General features: G+C 49.3%; 5 protein-coding genes across 5 annotated transcripts; 3 read left to right on the top strand and 2 right to left on the bottom strand.

The window, feature by feature from the left end:
- Window positions 1-2,654: 2,654 nt before the first annotated feature.
- Window positions 2,655-4,236, bottom strand: LRP88_03496 (chitooligosaccharide oxidase; the record flags this gene model as incomplete). The annotated part of the gene is made up of 3 exons (XM_083240115.1): window positions 2,655-3,128; window positions 3,179-3,707; window positions 3,764-4,236. 3 exons carry the CDS (start codon window positions 4,234-4,236, stop codon window positions 2,655-2,657), a joined length of 1,476 nt encoding a protein of 491 aa, XP_083105245.1.
- Window positions 4,237-5,866: 1,630 nt separating this feature from the next.
- On the bottom strand, window positions 5,867-6,740 carry LRP88_03495 (uncharacterized protein; the record flags this gene model as incomplete). Its single annotated transcript, XM_083240114.1, has 2 exons — window positions 5,867-6,072; window positions 6,269-6,740. The coding sequence occupies 2 exons, from the start codon at window positions 6,738-6,740 to the stop codon at window positions 5,867-5,869; spliced, it is 678 nt and encodes a 225-aa protein (XP_083105244.1).
- A 375-nt stretch (window positions 6,741-7,115) lies between these two features.
- LRP88_03494 (uncharacterized protein) lies at window positions 7,116-8,735 on the top strand (the record flags this gene model as incomplete). Its single annotated transcript, XM_083240113.1, has 1 exon — window positions 7,116-8,735. The coding sequence occupies one exon, from the start codon at window positions 7,116-7,118 to the stop codon at window positions 8,733-8,735; it is 1,620 nt and encodes a 539-aa protein (XP_083105243.1).
- Window positions 8,736-11,585: 2,850 nt separating this feature from the next.
- Window positions 11,586-13,073, top strand: LRP88_03493 (uncharacterized protein; the record flags this gene model as incomplete). Its single annotated transcript, XM_083240112.1, has 1 exon — window positions 11,586-13,073. One exon carries the CDS (start codon window positions 11,586-11,588, stop codon window positions 13,071-13,073), a length of 1,488 nt encoding a protein of 495 aa, XP_083105242.1.
- Window positions 13,074-16,528: 3,455 nt separating this feature from the next.
- Window positions 16,529-17,172, top strand: LRP88_03492 (DOPA-like domain-containing protein; the record flags this gene model as incomplete). The annotated part of the gene is made up of 3 exons (XM_083240111.1): window positions 16,529-16,707; window positions 16,762-16,844; window positions 16,898-17,172. The coding sequence occupies 3 exons, from the start codon at window positions 16,529-16,531 to the stop codon at window positions 17,170-17,172; spliced, it is 537 nt and encodes a 178-aa protein (XP_083105241.1).
- Window positions 17,173-17,353: the final 181 nt, after the last annotated feature.

Below are 17,353 nucleotides of genomic sequence, written 5' to 3'. Positions count from 1 at the left end.
GCCCTAGAGCTAAGATTTTTCCAATGGCGGATCATCGACGCGTATCGGGCTGCATTGGCAGAAACGCAAGATGACAACTGTGAGCCGGAGGCGTGGCTTCATAGGTGGAGGAAAGCTTTCACGCGTGTCGAAGAATTTAACCCCTCATCCATCCAAGATCATCACGGGGTTCGCGATTTCTTTGAGGCTATATCAGTTTTTGTTGAGCCAGAGTGGCTAGCGGTCATGGTTGGGGAGTACACCTGCCCTTCCAAGACGGACAAGAAGAAGACAAACATACAGACCATTAGCCAACATTTCTTCTACCAAATAACACTCCTTTTGCTACCGTATAGCAAACCCGGTAGCTGCTCGAAAAAAATGACCAAAGCAAGCGAAAACAAGGCCACCATGTCCTGTCCTTGTGGATTAAAGAAGCACCCTTGGGACTTTGAGGACTGTGGTGTTCTCGAATTTGTCATTAAAGGTTCCACAGATCGCAAGATCAAACGTTCGAAGATCAAAAAACATAATGAAATCTTGAACGAGGTTTGGAAGGAGAAATGGGAAGAACTGCGCCAGACATTGGAACAGAAGGGCTGGGATGTCCCAGCACCGGAGGCTACATTTGCGTAGTAAAGCCAAAGGCTAGAGGGCTAAATATTGGGAAGGGGCACTCAAGACGACGTTCGATGGCATTGGAATTTAATACCGGCGTATGTCAATCACTGTGTTCCTTGTGTTTTGTGGCCGATGGTTTCTTTCGAAGGTCACCACATTCGCACAAACCAGGGGATACGAAGAGTTGAACTTTATAAACTAGCCAGAGCGATCTAATTTAATCTTCATTTTACTTGAACCGAGCTGGCGTCATTCTCTCGTGCTACGGCAGCTGAGACAAGCACAGCTCTGGTGAATACTTTGACATGTCGAAGAAACTGCGGTAAAACCCCTGAGGCGCCGGAAGTCGGCTATTATCGATCCCAGGCAAGGCAACAATACTCTCTAACGGAAATAGCCAGAAGCCTATTGCGGGTCGCAGCGCCTTGGCCAGTTCTTCTGGTGTCTCTTCCCTAGCCAACTCTTTGTAGATTTCGCGTTTCTTCTTCAGGATCCTTTTCCATTCCTTGTCCTCCTCTTGAAACCAGTTATCAGCGTCATCCCTGTTGCATATTCTTGTCGGGGATCGAGGTTCGTGGCTGAGCAAAAAGCGGTAGTCAATCTTGAGTTGGTTCTCTAGGTGGAGCCTTCAGAGTAGCCTGAACCAAGCGGAGACCGCGCGATGAGGGAGGTAATGCCCGATATGCATCTTTTCTAATTCTTCTTTGACTGATCTGTGATCGGTGGGTAGCCTGTCTAAGCTGGTGATCCACGATGTGATTGGGACAGAGCGATTCATTTTGAATCCTGTGTCCCCGGGGTGTGTAAAGGTAAAGGGGTAGCACAGCCGCCAAACATAGTGCCTCTGAGAAAGAATGACTCGTTCCAGCCTGCAAATAACTTGTCGCAGTAGCGAAGACTGTGTTTTCTCAGAAAGACGCAGCTTGCGTCGATATCAGAAGGGTTTTGCAGGTATCGAGAGGTTGACAAGGCCAATGCGTCGCGTGCGAAGCTCGCAAAGGGTTTGGAAGGCTTGGGATGATTCTCATCCATTTCAATCTCCAAGATGTCCAACTCGGGGCACAAGTAGAGAGTTCCGGTGCTTTCGGCATTTTCAAACCACTCATACCGGCATGGTAGGTGGACCCGATAAAAGGACAGTGCGGCTCGTCGTGACTCGGAGGTGACATGAAACAGCTTGCTTACGGCCTGTCACCCCTTCAAGACAATGTGATATCCTCCTCCGGGCTTGGATAGACGATCTTGGGTCTTTCCGCTGTCCTTGATCGACTTTTTCTCGCCTCTAGTGATTTTCTCCACAGTGATTCGCAGAAGACGCTCATGACTGAGTGCCTATTCCCAAATCAGGTAGCGGATCTCAGCAGGGAGGCGCGGAAATAGCGGAAAGGTCGCAGTTGGTCGAGGGGGAAGATTGAAGATCTGCAAGTGCTCATTTGAGCTGTCTGCCGTGTTGACGGGCTTCATTTTGGCATATCCGGAGAGGAGTAGAGAAGGGGGAGTTGGATCGTTGAGGGTCGAAAGACTGTCTTATGTAGGCACGCAGGGACATTCAAGCTTGTGACTCACAGAGTCTGCTCGTAAAGGTTATGTCTACACGCGGTTAAACGATGAGACGACGTCGCTTGATTATCTGCAGCAAGCTTTTGTTAAACAAGATTTGCGTGACAGAGTTTGTGTAGCTTCCGGGATCATCATCAAACAGCAAGAGAAGAGATGGGACCCTTAGGTCAAAGGAGGACTTTTCTTTGTAAATGAGACGATAGTGGACAAGGAAAAGTTCTACACCAAAGAACACAGTTCAAATATTTGGTGAGCAGATATCCGGCACATGTTTATAAGCAGGTATCTCATTTATATGAGAATTAGATAAACATTAGAAGAAACTCTATAAACTATTGACTATGCCTTTGACTCCTCTATGATAATTCCAGATTCTAGTTAGCGTACAAAATAAAGAACAAACATTAACGATGATTCATAAAGATAGCCTGGCGGGATACTCAGTGTCCACATCCCTCAGCTATTGTGGCAGATCAGGTAAGACGTCCAGTCATCTACGCCTTTGGCTTGACGGACTGAGGATTCCGAAAGATGTTCTTCGGATCATACGCCGCCTTGATCTTTTGAAGTCTCTGCAGGTTGGATCCCCAGTACATCTCAGCAGCCCTGTCCGCCTTCAGCTGCGAATCGGGGTAATTGGCATACATGCCCCAGGTGCCCTCGGAAAGAGACTTGGAGATGCTCTGGCGCAGAGTCGTAAGTAGCGAGAAGCCATCGCTGGGATACTTTTGCCCCTGTGGGACACTGTCGTAGAACTGGAAGAGCAAAAGCGCGTCACGGTGGACGTAGGCCATATCGGTTGGCTTGGGCTTCGCCACGGCTGAGTACTGGCCGCCTTGGATATCCATTTGGATCCACCAGGAATGGCTGCTGCTTTTGCCTGTGGTGGAGATGGAGTTAACAAAAGATTTGAAATGCTCTAGGGAGAGCTCTCGAGTAGTCAGGCTTGTGGCGTAAAAGGTATCGTGCTGGTTCTTGTCAGCTTTAGTTTAGAGATGAGGGAGAAGTGACTTGCCGCATTATAGGAGGCACTAGTTAGGTTAATGTCTGAAGTACCAGCAAAGTGGGTAACCAAGTCAATCCATCCAACAGTCGAAGCGCTCACTTGGACGTTGAGCTTGCTGAGAAGAGGCTGGAGAGCCTTTCGCAGACCAGCCTCATCGCCGACGTAGGCACCATCGATGCTGTATCCATCCTTTCTAATAGCCACCTGCATCGTAATCTCACTCGGCATAGTCTTGCCAAACTCTTGCACATCCCAAAGACCTTGAGCGGCAGTCTGTTGATCCCAGTTGAGACCAATATCGAAGTAGGTCATCTTCTCAGGAGCAGGGAATGTGTTGAATTCGAGCTCGGCGACAATTCCGAAGGAGGCTCCAGCGCCTCTAATAGCCCAGAAGAGATCTGATCGCTCTGTCTTGGAACAGTGGACGACTTTGCCATCATAGAGGACGACTGTAGCGCCAATAATCCAGTCAAGGGTCAAGCCATGCTTTCGTGAGACCATACCGTAGCCGCCGTGCAAGGCATGTCCACCGAGACCAACTCTAAGTTTCATTAGCAATTTTTCCAAAGATCTGGTTTTCTGGCTACAGTAACGTACCCGTCGCATGTGCCATGAGAAAGGGCTCTCTTGCCCTGGTTATACAACTCAGTGGCCACATGTCCAAGCCTTGCTCCGGGCTGGATCTTGGCAGTTCCATCCTTGGCCAGCTTCACGCTATACAGGCGGTCGAGCTCGATCACAAGGTGTCCGTCCTCTCCGCCGAGGCCAAGTGAAGTGTAACTGTGACCACCACTCTTGCCGCTCACAGAAACACCATGCTTTGAGCCGCAGGAGACAGCAGCAGATATCTCAGCGACGGTGGTCGGAACTGCGATGGCAATCGGTTCAAACTGAAGCCGCAGGTTGTATGCTGTACCGTCCTGGGTCCAGGTTTGGCTGCCTTTGGTGTCGATGGGGACTTTAGCGTTGGTGAGACAGCTAGTGACGGCCTCTCGCTTGGTGGGGACGGCTAATGATGGAGAGACCAGAGCAACAAGGCCAATTAGCCCGCGGAGCAGTTGGGAACGCATTCTAATTGTCTGAGATAACTGGCGAGATGAGGAGTGAATGGAATGCAAAACGGCTGAGACCAAAGTGATCCAAGGCTATTTAACATCATGGCAATGGCGATAAACATTGGCAACGGGGCTCTGCCCCACAGATCGGCGCCTTACGAGAGCTTCCGTCTGCCGAAACCCGAACGGACGAGTCCGAAGATGGAGAATACGAGACGAGCTAGAAGTGAGGCGCCTCTTGATGACGAGAGACGGTGTTGAACTCGGCGGTATAGAGAGCTACTACCATTCCACGAGCCGACAAGCCGTGAATAGAAGAGAATGGCGATTTTCTCTTTCGAAAAGAAACTTCAATGACGAAAATTGAGATCTCATCTCACCCTCAGAAGGATTCTGATCAACGGGTCTTCCCAACTAGCGTCGATTAGTGGCAACTTTGCCCGTACCCGACAGACCCGGCATGACGGATGCCAATCCACAAAGAGCTAGACCATCTAAAATTAGCAGATCTTCTGGAATGTGGTTTATGCCATGATGTCATTGTTCCCACTTTCGGAACAAAACTGCTCGGGGCAGGCAATCTCGTGAACGGAAGGGAGTGCTACGTTACGATCAGTTCAGCCACCCGAGACGCAAGCAGAGCATCTCCAGATCCAGCTGCGGCGATCTCAATTGACTAATGCGGAGCTAGGCCTGTGGCTGGTCGCCTCTGCTCAGTTTAGGGAGCAGAAAGTCAGTTATATGCGTGCAGGGTAGATGGTATCCTATGCTAGAGGCACAACCTCAATTCGTCGACGTTACTTCAAGTAGTCACAACTGTTCTGGACATGCTAGGATCCCTGAATACAATAAGAGCGCATACATCTCTCCGTGATAGCCTGGTAGAAACTCCGATGTTTGCCGCTTTTGTACTCCAAGAAAGTAAAATTATCACTAACGGTGAAAAAGCCAGTACTCGATTGATGACCTCTAGCTTGGAGGGTTTTCAGTCGCTAGCAAAGCTTGTACCCCATAACCAAGTCGTAGTGGTTCTTATATTCGGCCTCTACGTCTAGTTTCCCCCATCTCTAATTCTCATCCCAGCACGCGCAGTTCAGACCTAGTACATACCTTGTTTAGGGTCATTGATAAAAATACTGCCAATATTGACAGAATATCATAGTCTGGTATAACCTTGCTACTAGTAATGGCTCTTCCATTTTCAGCATGGAATCATGATGTTGATCATCTTTGGTTAGAGGTCCGTTTGGAGAAGATGACTGGCCGGGATGACAATGCATCCGGGAAACCTAGTCTTCGCTGCATAAAACCAGCATAACTGCGAGCCAAGTTATGCATTATCCTCATGCAGGCCTGGTCTATTTGTGTGGAATGTCATCCCCTTAATTTTGACCTGCAATTGTGCCCAATGTGGCGCTCACTTTGCGCCAATTCCCAGACAACATGGAGGGGCCTCCAGGCAGCCACCTGTCAGGCTCTGGCGAGTTGGCTGCATCATGGGTCTTCGCCATTGGTGAAGCCTAAGCGAGTTGGCGGTGAACATGTTTCATTTGGCGCCACAGCGGACATACACAATTACAATCAACGAGAAAATCTCTTCAATTTGTTTATCCGAGTTACGAAATGCCTCATTTACACTTTCCATTCAGCCCCAGAAGCCCTTTCCCCCGTAAGTATCTCCAACAAGAACTCCTGAATCCTCCTTGGCCTCGATATCTTCAAGGCGGTTGGTGGCGCTATAGGGGAAACCCACTGATTGGCCGAATGCTTCGTTGGTGAAGATGTTTCCGACTTCTAACTTCCCGGCCTCGGCCGTCTTGACGCGGGTTGCAAAGTTCTGGATTTCGACTCCTACGAGCTTTTGTTTCGCCAAGCCATTCAAGACGGGATCAAGTCCGTTGGCAGCATCCTGGGTCAAGCAAGTTCAAGCTCTGTTGGTCATCCAATTTCCCGATTTCCGCTCTAGCCAACTGGATAGAGGCTTGGGCGGCAGAGGGGAATATGAGTTCCAGTTCGTCTATAGATGAGACGATATTGCCAATCAGACTCCCCAGTCGCTTCTTGTCGTAGAGCGCCCATCCCGTCTTCTTGATCAGACTTGTCCGGTCTTGTCTTTTCTTGGTGATGGCTTCAAATTGATTGCGAACGCGTTGAGACGCTGGGTCCAAATCTGCCTGTGTCAAGGCCGCCCAGTCCTGCTCTGGCGTCGTTTGTTTGGAGCGGCGCGAGACCTTGTAAGCCCACTCAATTCTGCCGGCTATCTCTCGCAAGGTATCCGGAGCATGTGCTACCGACTCATCTGTTGGTGCGCCGGATCTGAATCGAGGGTCGTTGTTGATATCGATAGCGGCGCCCCATCGATCTAGGCGCCACTTGGCCACGTCGAGCCTCAGCTGACATCTCCCGTAGTCTTTTCTAAAGTTCCGAGCGATCTGAATATACTCGAAGCAGTCGACACACTTGTTGAAAAGAGCGGCGATGCTGATGGCGCCAGAAACGGCGCTGAAAATTTTGGTCAGGTTGGGAAATGCGGACTTGCAGCCTGAAGTTGGCTCCGAGACTTGACTCGGGTGAGGCTACTTTGAAGCAAAATGCTATTATCCTATCAGTGGGTAAGATATTTAAGCCATCCGCCTTGGCGAGAGCCTGCTTTAGACGGGCATTGGTGGATGTGACAGCCTGCATATTGCACTTTCGCCCTGTTTGTTACTAGTAGTGTTGCTATTTTCAACCCTCTCGGTATTTTCTCTCCTCCCACCGTGCAAATTTTTCTCGGCCTTTCTCCCCCAACGTTATTCTGCATCATCTGGAACCCTTTCGCAACTACACACTGGGCGAGGTTGCGCACCGCCTCTTGTCTGCCTCGCCACAATTCCCAATCTTCGCTGTTCGTCATGGAATGGGAGTACAGCAACTCCAACCATGTCGGGTCCATGTCTGCGGCAGGCTCCGCACGGATTCAAGTCGGCAATAACACGACAAATAACTACTACCAGGATGGGGACGAGAAGTACCTGGCGGTATTATGCTCGACCGATCCTCGTCACGACAAGATTCGTATCGAAGAAACCAACGGTGGCTTGTTGAAGGGCTCATATCGCTGGGTCCTACAAAATGACGAGTTTCAGTGCTGGCGTGACCCAAACGAGAGCAGGCCACTCCTTTGGATCAGGGGAGACCCTGGCAAAGGCAAAACGATGCTGCTGTCGGGCATCATCGATGAACTGCAGCCTTTAACAAAATTAGGGGATCCGGCGAGTCACACATCACTATCCTACTTCTTCTGTCAGGCAACCAACCCGGGCCTCAACAACGCTACGGCAGTTCTGCGAGGACTTGTCTACCTGCTTGTGGATCAGCACCGATGCCTCCTCTCTCATTTGCGTGACAAACCATGCATGAGCCCTGACCACTGGAACTCAGGAGTGGCTATCAGAGATATCCTTTTCAAGATTTTGAAGGATCCATCCCTTCAAAACGCCATCTTAGTCGTCGATGCTTTGGATGAGTGCCTCACAAGCCTAGAGTTACTTCTCGAGGCCATCATTTCAACGTCATCCCCGCAAATCAGATGGCTTGTCAGCAGTCGCAATATTTGCGAGATTGAGCAACGCCTAAAACAGGCTCAGTCGAAACTCGCTCTATCTCTGGAACTCAATGCAGAATCCGTCTCTGAGGCTGTCAACTACTACATCCAGCACCGAGTGCATCATTTGGGCGAAACCAAGGGTATTAGAAGTGATGACCTGAGGTTTGCAAAACGCTACTTGTCGCAGAATGCGCACGGCACGTTTCTGTGGGTAGCGTTGGTCTGTCAGCAGCTTGAGAGAAGCGACCCTTGGGAAGTCAGGGAGTACCTCAAGCTATGCCCCGCGGGCCTGAACGAGTTGTACGAAAGAATGATGCATATGATCTGCTCTCCAGTCAGCTCGGGTCTCTACATGAGGATTCTTGCTATCATTTCCACTGTCTATCGCCCAATCTCCCTTTCCGAGCTGATGGCCATCGAGAACCTACCCGAAGATGAAGACATGCTCCCGAAAATGATAATGAAGTGCGGCTGTTTCCTGGCCATCAGAGACGAGGTCGTTTATTTCGTTCATCAGTCGGCAAAGGACTTTTTACTCAAGCAACAGGGTGCACTTTTCCCTTCTGGTCTCGCTCGATATCATCTCAGTCTCTTCGACAAAGCTCTCAAAAGCCTTGAAATCCTCAGAATGGATATTTATGGCCAAATCTATCCCGCCGTCTCGGTCCGAGAGGCCCTTCGCAACCGCCCTGAACCCGACCCTTTGTCTGGCCTGGCCTACTTCTGCCAGTTTTGGGCTCATCATCTACGTGATGCAGTAGCCGTCCCCACGCAGAATGCATTACACTGCAATAAAGCCTACCAATTCATTGCCGACAAGTTCCTATTCTGGCTGGAGGCACTCAGCCTGTATCGTAACTTGCCGGCAGCAATGGTGGCTTTGAACGTCCTCAAGGACCTACTACTTGTATGTCTCTGTCTCTGAAATTTCTTGGTCTTCTTGAGTCTAATTCTCATATATGAGCAGGATCCCAACGCAATCGCACTTGTTGAGGATGCCTGTCGTTTTTTGGCCTACTTCAGACCCGCTATTGAAAGGTATCCCCTCCAGATATACGCCTCTGGTCTACTCTTTAGCCCACAGGAGAGCTTGATACGTCGCCATTTTGAGCAATACAGCCCAAAGTATGTTGCAAAGAAGCCCCAAGCGGAAATGCAGTGGCGTCCATATTTATGGGCCTTCGACCTTGGCCGCGACAGCTATCTTCCTTCTTTGACATTTTCCCCAAGCAACGAGCTTTTGTTCATCCCGGCCCGTTTCGAGAGCTTGGGGAAGTTAAGAGCATTATCGGTCAGTGATGGTAAGGTGCATACCCAAGTTGACTGCCATGATTTGGAATACATGGCACTGTCACCAGACCTGCAGTGGTATGCTGGCGTCGCCACAACCGACCCAGACGGTATCTGTCTTCAGGTCTACCATTTTGCTTCAAACAGTATCAAATGGACTGTCCAACTTGACGATCCCGAGGTTAAGGGCATCAAGTTCTCACCTGATAGCCAAGGGCTGGCAGTGTTCTTCTGTCAAGAGTGCGTCCTTTGGAACGTTGAACAGGGCAGCTGTGAGAAGTGGACCCTTGACATTGAGTGTTCTGACGATGTCGAGATCGCATTTTCTTCAGACGGTGTATTGGTGGCATTTTTTGAAGTTTTTTCGGACTTCTCGGAGGAAGTTATGGTTCTCAACCTCCGCACCGGGGACCAGCACAGTCACCCTCGCCCAAGTGATAGCACTTTTCTTGCGGGCTTCCCTCCAGACTCCCACCGACTCATAATGTGCACCCGGGACATGATATGGTACTGGGATGTTGCCAACGAAAGATGCCCAGGATGGTGCCTCTTTCGCCTTTCTCTTCATGACGACGTTTGTTGCATGGCTTTTTCGCATGACGGATCTTGGATCGCCATAGGGACTGAATCCACAGTGCTACTCTATGGAGAGGAGGAACAGAAACTGTTGCAACAGTTTGAGCTGCCATCAAGTCTTCCTGCCCTTTCCATCGCGATTTCTTTTGATGACCAGCTACTTGCGGTTGCATCAGAGGATGAGGTGTGGCTTTGGAATGCTTCACCTCTTTTGTCAGGTCAAACTGACCGAGACAGAACTGTTGTTGAGAAAATGTTTGTCTCTGAGGACGGAACGTTGGTGGCTTGTGCCCTTGCGAATGAACTTCAAGTTCGGGATGCAATGACGGGCAATATTCTTTCCACATTCGAGACTGTTCCCGAACACATTGAAAACCTTTCATTTTCGTCTCAAGGCCGGCTGCTTGCCTGGAGTTCCTTGTCGCTAATATTCATCGGAGACCTAACCCATACAACACTCCGTCATGAAATCAAGGTCGATGATCCAAATCCAATTCTTCGGCTGGCTTTTTTTGATGATGAGGGAAGTCAATTTCAGCGCGTTGCAGCAATCACCAGGAAGAGCATATATGTATGGGATGCCCCAACAAAGACAGTGCCGTGGGCATGGGAACTTCAGAACCGCTTGACCAAAACACCTAGTTTCCTACAATCCTCTAATGGCCTGTTGCTGCTATTCTCGTCTGGAAAGGATGGCGAGTGGTTAAGCCGTTACCGTATTGTGAACCGCAAACCATTTAAGCCTATCAAACTCCTGCGCATTCGCAACAACTCAGAGTGTTCTTCGGTACGTGCAGTATCACCTGACCATCGATGGTTGGCTAGTCACGATCGAGTCAGTCAAAGGATAGCTATTTTAGAGATGAGGACAGGCACTCAAAGAGCCTTGCTGGACATCGAAACGGAGCACCTCTCATTTCTTAACAACTCAACTATCCTGACCAACCAAGGTAGCATCAACATCAGCGCTATTCTAGACGAAGCTATCAATGGGCCAGATATGGGAAGCATACTCACCGAAACCCCATCTTTTGTCGGATATGGTTTCAGCGACATGGCAGACTGGATAACCTTGGACGGCTGTGAGTTGGTGTGGTTGCCCCCGCGGCACCGCACAAAACATTGGTCTTTGGGATTCGCAGCGAGGGATCATGTTGTTATACCTTCCTCCTCTGGCTTGCATTTCATCCAATTCTATAAGGACGCCAAGGGCCTACTAAGACAAGCCCGGCGGAATAGTTGTTTGGGGGAATAAAAGCCGCCTTGCTGTCTGCGCAAAACTGAAAGGGGCTCTCCTACATGTTACTTTTAGCCGGTACCCAATGTCGAGCTGTCAGCGATACCTACTGAAGGCGAAGGGTTAGAGAATGGGCTCTTATTATGACGTTATTGATAACGACAAAATAGTTAGGGAATGAAGCGGTGCCGGAGATTGTAATTCTTGCACAAGATACTACCATGATGCAATTATTGCAGTACGGGCAGGTATGGGACATAGTAGGTAAATAAACTAGTTAGTTTCTAGGACGGTCAGATTAGGTAGGATATTTTGATACCTTCTTTAATTGCTTTATATTTTTAGTTAAAATAACCTAGTAATAAATAATAAAAAGCTAAGGTAAGAAATACAACCTATGAAGTCTCTCATTGTACTTATTTAACCCTCATGTAAAGATTTTACTCTATCTGTGCCTAAGATAAGTATATTAGAAAGCTGGCCCAGTCTGCTTAGTCTTCGTCCCCTTGTTGGTCCTGCAACCAAGAACTGCGTTGTCCAACAAACGCCCAGCCAACTGCTGCCTACGCCGGTGGGGCCTTGCGTGCTTCAAATTCACGCCGCCAGATCAACATCATTCCATCAATCCCTCAATCTCCCCATCCCCAGCACAAGCAGACCACAACATCGGCCATGGCCAGTCTACTAGACCTCCCAGACGAGACACTCGAGAGTGTGTTGCTATGCAACATTGACGGTCGCACTCTTCTTCAGCTCACCCGTGTCAACAAACGCCTCCGCAGGATCGCAAGTCCCATACTCGTCCAGCGCTGGCCATATTCCCATGAGCGCCTGCTCCTGCATCTCCTGCACTACCCCGAGTTCAGAATACACGTCAAGGAGCTCAAATTCGAAGATCTTGTTACCTTCCGTCTCCATGAAGCAGACCACTCCGGATGCGACATTAGCACCGAAAGCCTAGAGGCCCTTGCCGCAACCGTGGACGAGGCGTGGCCAGCTCTGGCCAAGTCAACCAAGTGGGCAGAGTATATTCGCAAAGGCAACACAGACGCCTTGTGCACGCTCTTGTTATGCTGGGCGACCAAGCTTTCCAGTCTCGACATTACAGTGCCATGGTTCGATGCCAATCGGCGCCACGACTTGCTGGTCTTGCAGTTAGCAAGTCAGGTAGTCCGAATGTGGAAGACGGGATCCAAGGACTTGCCGCTTCTTGAGCTGCGGTCCGTGGTTTTCCGTCACTGGGACACTGAGTTTAGCACTGATGGGCGATACGCAGCGCCTTTTTTCCACCTACCCAACGTGAAATCCTTCACTTCATGGAAGTTTGGTCTGATGGATTGGGATAAAAGCTACGACAGAAACTACAACGATCCAACTCTTGGCTGGGCGAATCCGCGCGACAATTACATCGTGGATTTCCCCGTTGGTACTTCACCAATAGAGGAGCTCATTCTAGACGAGGTCGATGTTTCCGTACAATCTCTATCCAGAGTCGTCAGTGCCTGCGAAAGGCTCAAGGTGTTGCTGTACCGGCCAGGCCCAGTGTGCGACAATTCCTGGCTAAGCTGGAGGGGGCTGGCAAACGTCATGCTGCACCACAGGAAGTCGCTGGAGACACTTTTCATTGATTTCGAACGACCCGGAGATTCGATTCTCTTCAGTGATGATGAGGAAATGGAGGGCGATGGGAGCGATGATGCCAATGACGATGGCGATAACCATGGACATGATGACGACCCTGAAGTTGGGGGCATACATCTGAACGACTGTTATCAGTATCTCAAGTGCCTCAAGAGTTTGTCAATCGACGTCAGCTCCCTTTATAAGGAAGATGGCTATGGTGACTACCAGATCACACCTAGTCGTCTACCGAGTTCTCTAGTGAACCTACGACTACAGGGTTTGCGTCTTACCTCATTATGGAAGCGATCTATCCAGGAGACTGAGGACCAAATTAATGACCTTGAGATTTTGGTACAAGAATGCAGTCCGGATGGGAAGCTGCCTAATCTCCGTCAGATAAATATCGCCGAACGGTTGCCGGAGGATCTTGTCCTTGAGGCGTTTGATAGACTGATGGAGTTGGCAAAGGCTCGAGGGGTCAAGGTCATTTTCATGAAACTATGGGAGGAACGCTGGGCGGGAATTGAAAGGCCGTAAGTAAGTCTGAAGTAGCAATATCGGGGGAAGATTCGAGAGGCATAGGATACTCACAAGAGAATGGGGGAGGGAGCTATAGTAGCTATGCCCATGCCAACTTGGCTACTTGGCGGGTGCTTATTCCAACGCATTAGAATAGGGATAATACAAATCCGAGCAGGATTTTATACACGGTCTTCTAGCTCGGTTATCACATCAAGGGCCGGGCTTCAACTATATCGAAAAACGAATTTTATACACAACTTGGTCTAAGGATTAAAAGCACATCAACTCCAATTATCAGCCCCTACTCGACTACCCTCCAGACCCAGTGCTTGTGCCCACAAACACGACGAGTACCGCAGAATAAGTCGCAGTAGAAACCAACGTTTCAATATTTGAAACCCGCACACCAAAGGAGACACTGAGTGCAAAGACAACAACAGCCACTGACACTGTGACCAAGCTCTTGACTTGCGATTCATCAATGCTCATAATGATCATTAGGACGACAACAAAGAGTCCACCAGTGATGGCGATGGTGAAACGTACAAGCCTGTCGACAAATGCCGAAACGTACTTTGGCGGCTCGCCGTCGAGGTATTCCTTCTTCCTTTCGCGCTTTTCGTGGTGGGAAAACGTAAGGCGGGAGGGGAGGTATCTCATGAGGGTCCATCGTAGAGGATCAACTTTGTCAGGTCTCTCGTTGAAAGCCGAATAGTGAGACTGGAAGGGGTCATTGAAGTCGCTTCGTGACTGGAAGTATCTCTGAAGGAGCAGTTTTCGCCGCGTCGTCCCGGCCTGGTCAAGGCTTTGGTGATTCCGGAGATATTCATAGTCGCGAACTGCCGTTGCTAATAAGTTTCGGTCAGTATCTTGCACAGTCTGAGTTCATCGAGTTCTCTCACCGTAATCTCTCAATGTGGACGTCAAGCGCTCTGATTGATCTGATGTTGTATGGCCTTGTCGTTGAATGTCACTCTTCAGCCGTACCAGATTGACACCCAACCGTGTGATGTTGAGTCGTTGCAAAAACTCGAAGCGGAGAAAATGGAATTGCTCTTCATCCTCAAGAGATCTGTTGACATACGCGATAAGGTTCGAATTGTCATCATCCTCGATAAATATAGTTGAGTTCATCCTGTGTACGGAGTAGGTAGCCGTAAAGTTAAGTTTCTTGACATGTACCCGGCCATGCCTGGGCGAAGCAGGAAAGATATTTGGGGCGAACGTCCCCTCAAGTTGCCTTGCAGGGGTTCGGTATTGGTTGTGTCTCAGTCGCTTAGCAGTATTGGTGGCGACCAACCATGTCTTCCATCACAATTGATAACTTGCACAGCCCAGTGGCTAAGCTATTGCGCCAGGTTGCCTGCTTTGCGCAAAGACTGCCTTGGGCGGACCACACGCATTCACACATGGTGATTAAATCTCTAGTTCCTGCCGTTGACTGAAATTTAGGATTCTATACCACCAACATGTTGTCAATGACAGACAAGAAGCCAAGACGCGAGTGGTCTAACCCCGACGACCCTTGGAACCCCTGTGTCATCCTTGGCGTTTCACTGAACCCGACATTATCAGAGGTTGAAGACGCATTTGCGCCCTTTGCAGCATCAGACCAGAACCTGGTTGTGGATCAAGACACTCAAACAGCCGAAGAATTCGAAAAAGCATACGAGCGTCGCAAAAAGCAGGATGCATATGTGTATTTGAAATGCTGTCTTCGGTTGAAAAAGCCGACGGCCCCAAAGGCAGAGCCTAGCGAGTCGATGACTCCAAAGGTTGAGCTGGAAGGCGACGACGACGATAACACCTCAAAGAAGTCTTCACCAGCGTCTTCCCCCAACACAGACTCTCAAGCGACACCCTCCTCTACCTATGTACCAACCTCCCTCCCCGATCCAAGTCGCTTTTCAATAAGCTCTGTGGTCACGACAGCGACAACGACGGTGGCAGACGCAGGCTACACGACGAGAAACAGCTCGGCCCAAACATTCAAGTATCAATCAGATCCCGAAGGTTCTCGTCGCAGATCGAAATTTCACATTGGCAAGCCGAGGCGAAGGAGACCCAAGCTCCGCGGAACTCGGAGCACAACTGGGTCCTCGTCATCGATGGGCTCTCAGTTTTCCGATGCTTCCACTGATGGCGCTCGAGAGACGCTTGCAGCCATTAGTGATATTTTGCAAGAGCACACGAAGACACTAAGCAATTCCGGGGACGTTACGGGTAAAGGCCAATCGCTTCTACGAGGCGTCTTTACATCTCTACGCCGATCGCACCCCGGTTCTGGGACGTCAGATGACAATATCTCGCAACCCCTGGCAGGGTTAGTTTTGAGATTTCAACAGGTCGAGTCTGTCCTGGACAGATCAGATACTGACCCCTGTACGTATTGATCCTTCGCTATTTTACCCATTGCTGACGCCCAAGCAAGACGACTTGCATCGAAGGCTGGTCATTCTGTACGATGATCTCAGCAGGGACCTTAAGAAGCAGATAAAGCAGAATCGTGGCGGATGGAATAGTGCGAGTCAGTCCCAGTTTCAACAAATTATCAAAGGCTATGAGAAGCGTGTTGCCGCTCTCACAAAGCGACCATATCCACCTAGCGCTTTAGGTAATAGATTGAAAGGGGGGCGCTTGCCTAAATAAATAGAACTGGGCCCAGAATTCTATACATTGTAGGCTTTGGAGTGGTGAGAGTAATGGCTGCAAGGGAGTGCGCCCATAACATACTTACTATGCACAACAGGCAGCCTGTGTGTTCTCTATCAGAATAAGGGCCTCCAAAGAGTAAACGGAAGGAGTTCTAATCACGTAGTTAATTTTAGGCGATTGAACAGAACATGCCTCACCGGTCCGGGATTTTACCTTTTCTCCCTAAAAATGATTCAAAAGGCGCCGTTTAACAAAAACCCTCTTCACATGAAGATACGTTTAATTTTTTTCAGCTTTCCCCTACGACCGATAGCGGGTAATCCGATTGACAGATTTAAGACAGCGCCTAGACAGAAGAAGTGTGTTGTTGAGCTCTCCTGTTTGATTCAGATCGAAACCGAGAGTCGAACATTATTGTATAGGGTAGGTACTCCATACTTGTGCCGATAACGGACCAATCATGATTAAGCACTGGTGCAAGAACACGATTTGACGTCATAGAATTCCGCAGCAAAATCAGCGCCGGAACGTGATTCCGAAAGAATTCATACGCGCGCGGCAGACCCACATGATTGATAAGGTCCCGCTTTCCGTGTGGGATGTTTTACGCTGAGTAATTCTTGCCGTCCAATCATGATGACAAATTTGGGAGTCTGGTCACGCAACACCACGGTCTTCTCCGCATTTCACATCGTATATATATCTCTCTGACACACTCTCTGATCCTTCATTGAGCATCAAGTTTGCCCATCCTTGCATCTTATCCCTGCATCTTTGTTCTAGTTCCCTATCTCAACTACCATCAACACTACATCATGGGTGACGCTTCAGTTTACTCCTACCCTTCCCCTCTGACTGGGTACGAAAATGCCCCGCCTTTGCCCGAGGAGAAGGCCGAGGACGGCAAGAGTTATGTGAATCCTCCGGCAGAGAAGCGCAGCGAGGCATACGACAAGTTTATCGCTCCTCTCGACCAGGGTATCCGAGGAGGCTTGTAAGTTGGAAGCAAGGGTATGATGGGTAGAGGTTGCTAACCACAATTTCACAGCGACCTTCACATCTACTATCTTCAGACCAACCCGGAACAATCCAAGTATGCCAATGAGTTGTGGCAACGCATCCGAAGAGAATGTAAGTAAATTCGAACAACACTATCCCGTAACCCCCGAGCTGACAAGATCTAGTTCCTGAACTCCGAATCTATCGCTTCTGGGATCGACCAATCGGACCTCACCCAATCGCCATGTTCGAGGTCAACGTCTTTACTCCCGCACAATTTGGCGCATTCGTCTCATGGCTTGCAATCTGGCGTGGACCCTTGTCGGTGCTCATCCATCCCAATGTCGTCCCAGAAGAGGGTGTCGATCACAGGGCGTCAGAGAAGCGAGATCATTTGGAGAGGGCCATCTGGATGGGTGAGAGGTTGCCACTGGATGTCAGTCTGTTCAACAAGAGATGAAGGATGTGTTTTGTGGCGGATGAAAGGGGATATGGCGTATAAAGGAAATTGCGATTAACTGAACTTAAAAACGAGCACTCCTATTAATAAGACTTAACAATACTGAACAGCAAAGTGCATGCAAAAGTTTGAGCCTGATGACTTTATCGGGAAGTTTCGCCATCCTAGCTGCTTATTATTA

Source organism: Fusarium phalaenopsidis (genome assembly GCF_050370095.1).
Source record: "Fusarium phalaenopsidis strain FUZ10S chromosome Unknown contig_32286, whole genome shotgun sequence".
NCBI lineage: Eukaryota > Fungi > Ascomycota > Sordariomycetes > Hypocreales > Nectriaceae > Fusarium > Fusarium phalaenopsidis.
This window is presented reverse-complemented; position numbering and strand designations above follow the sequence as displayed.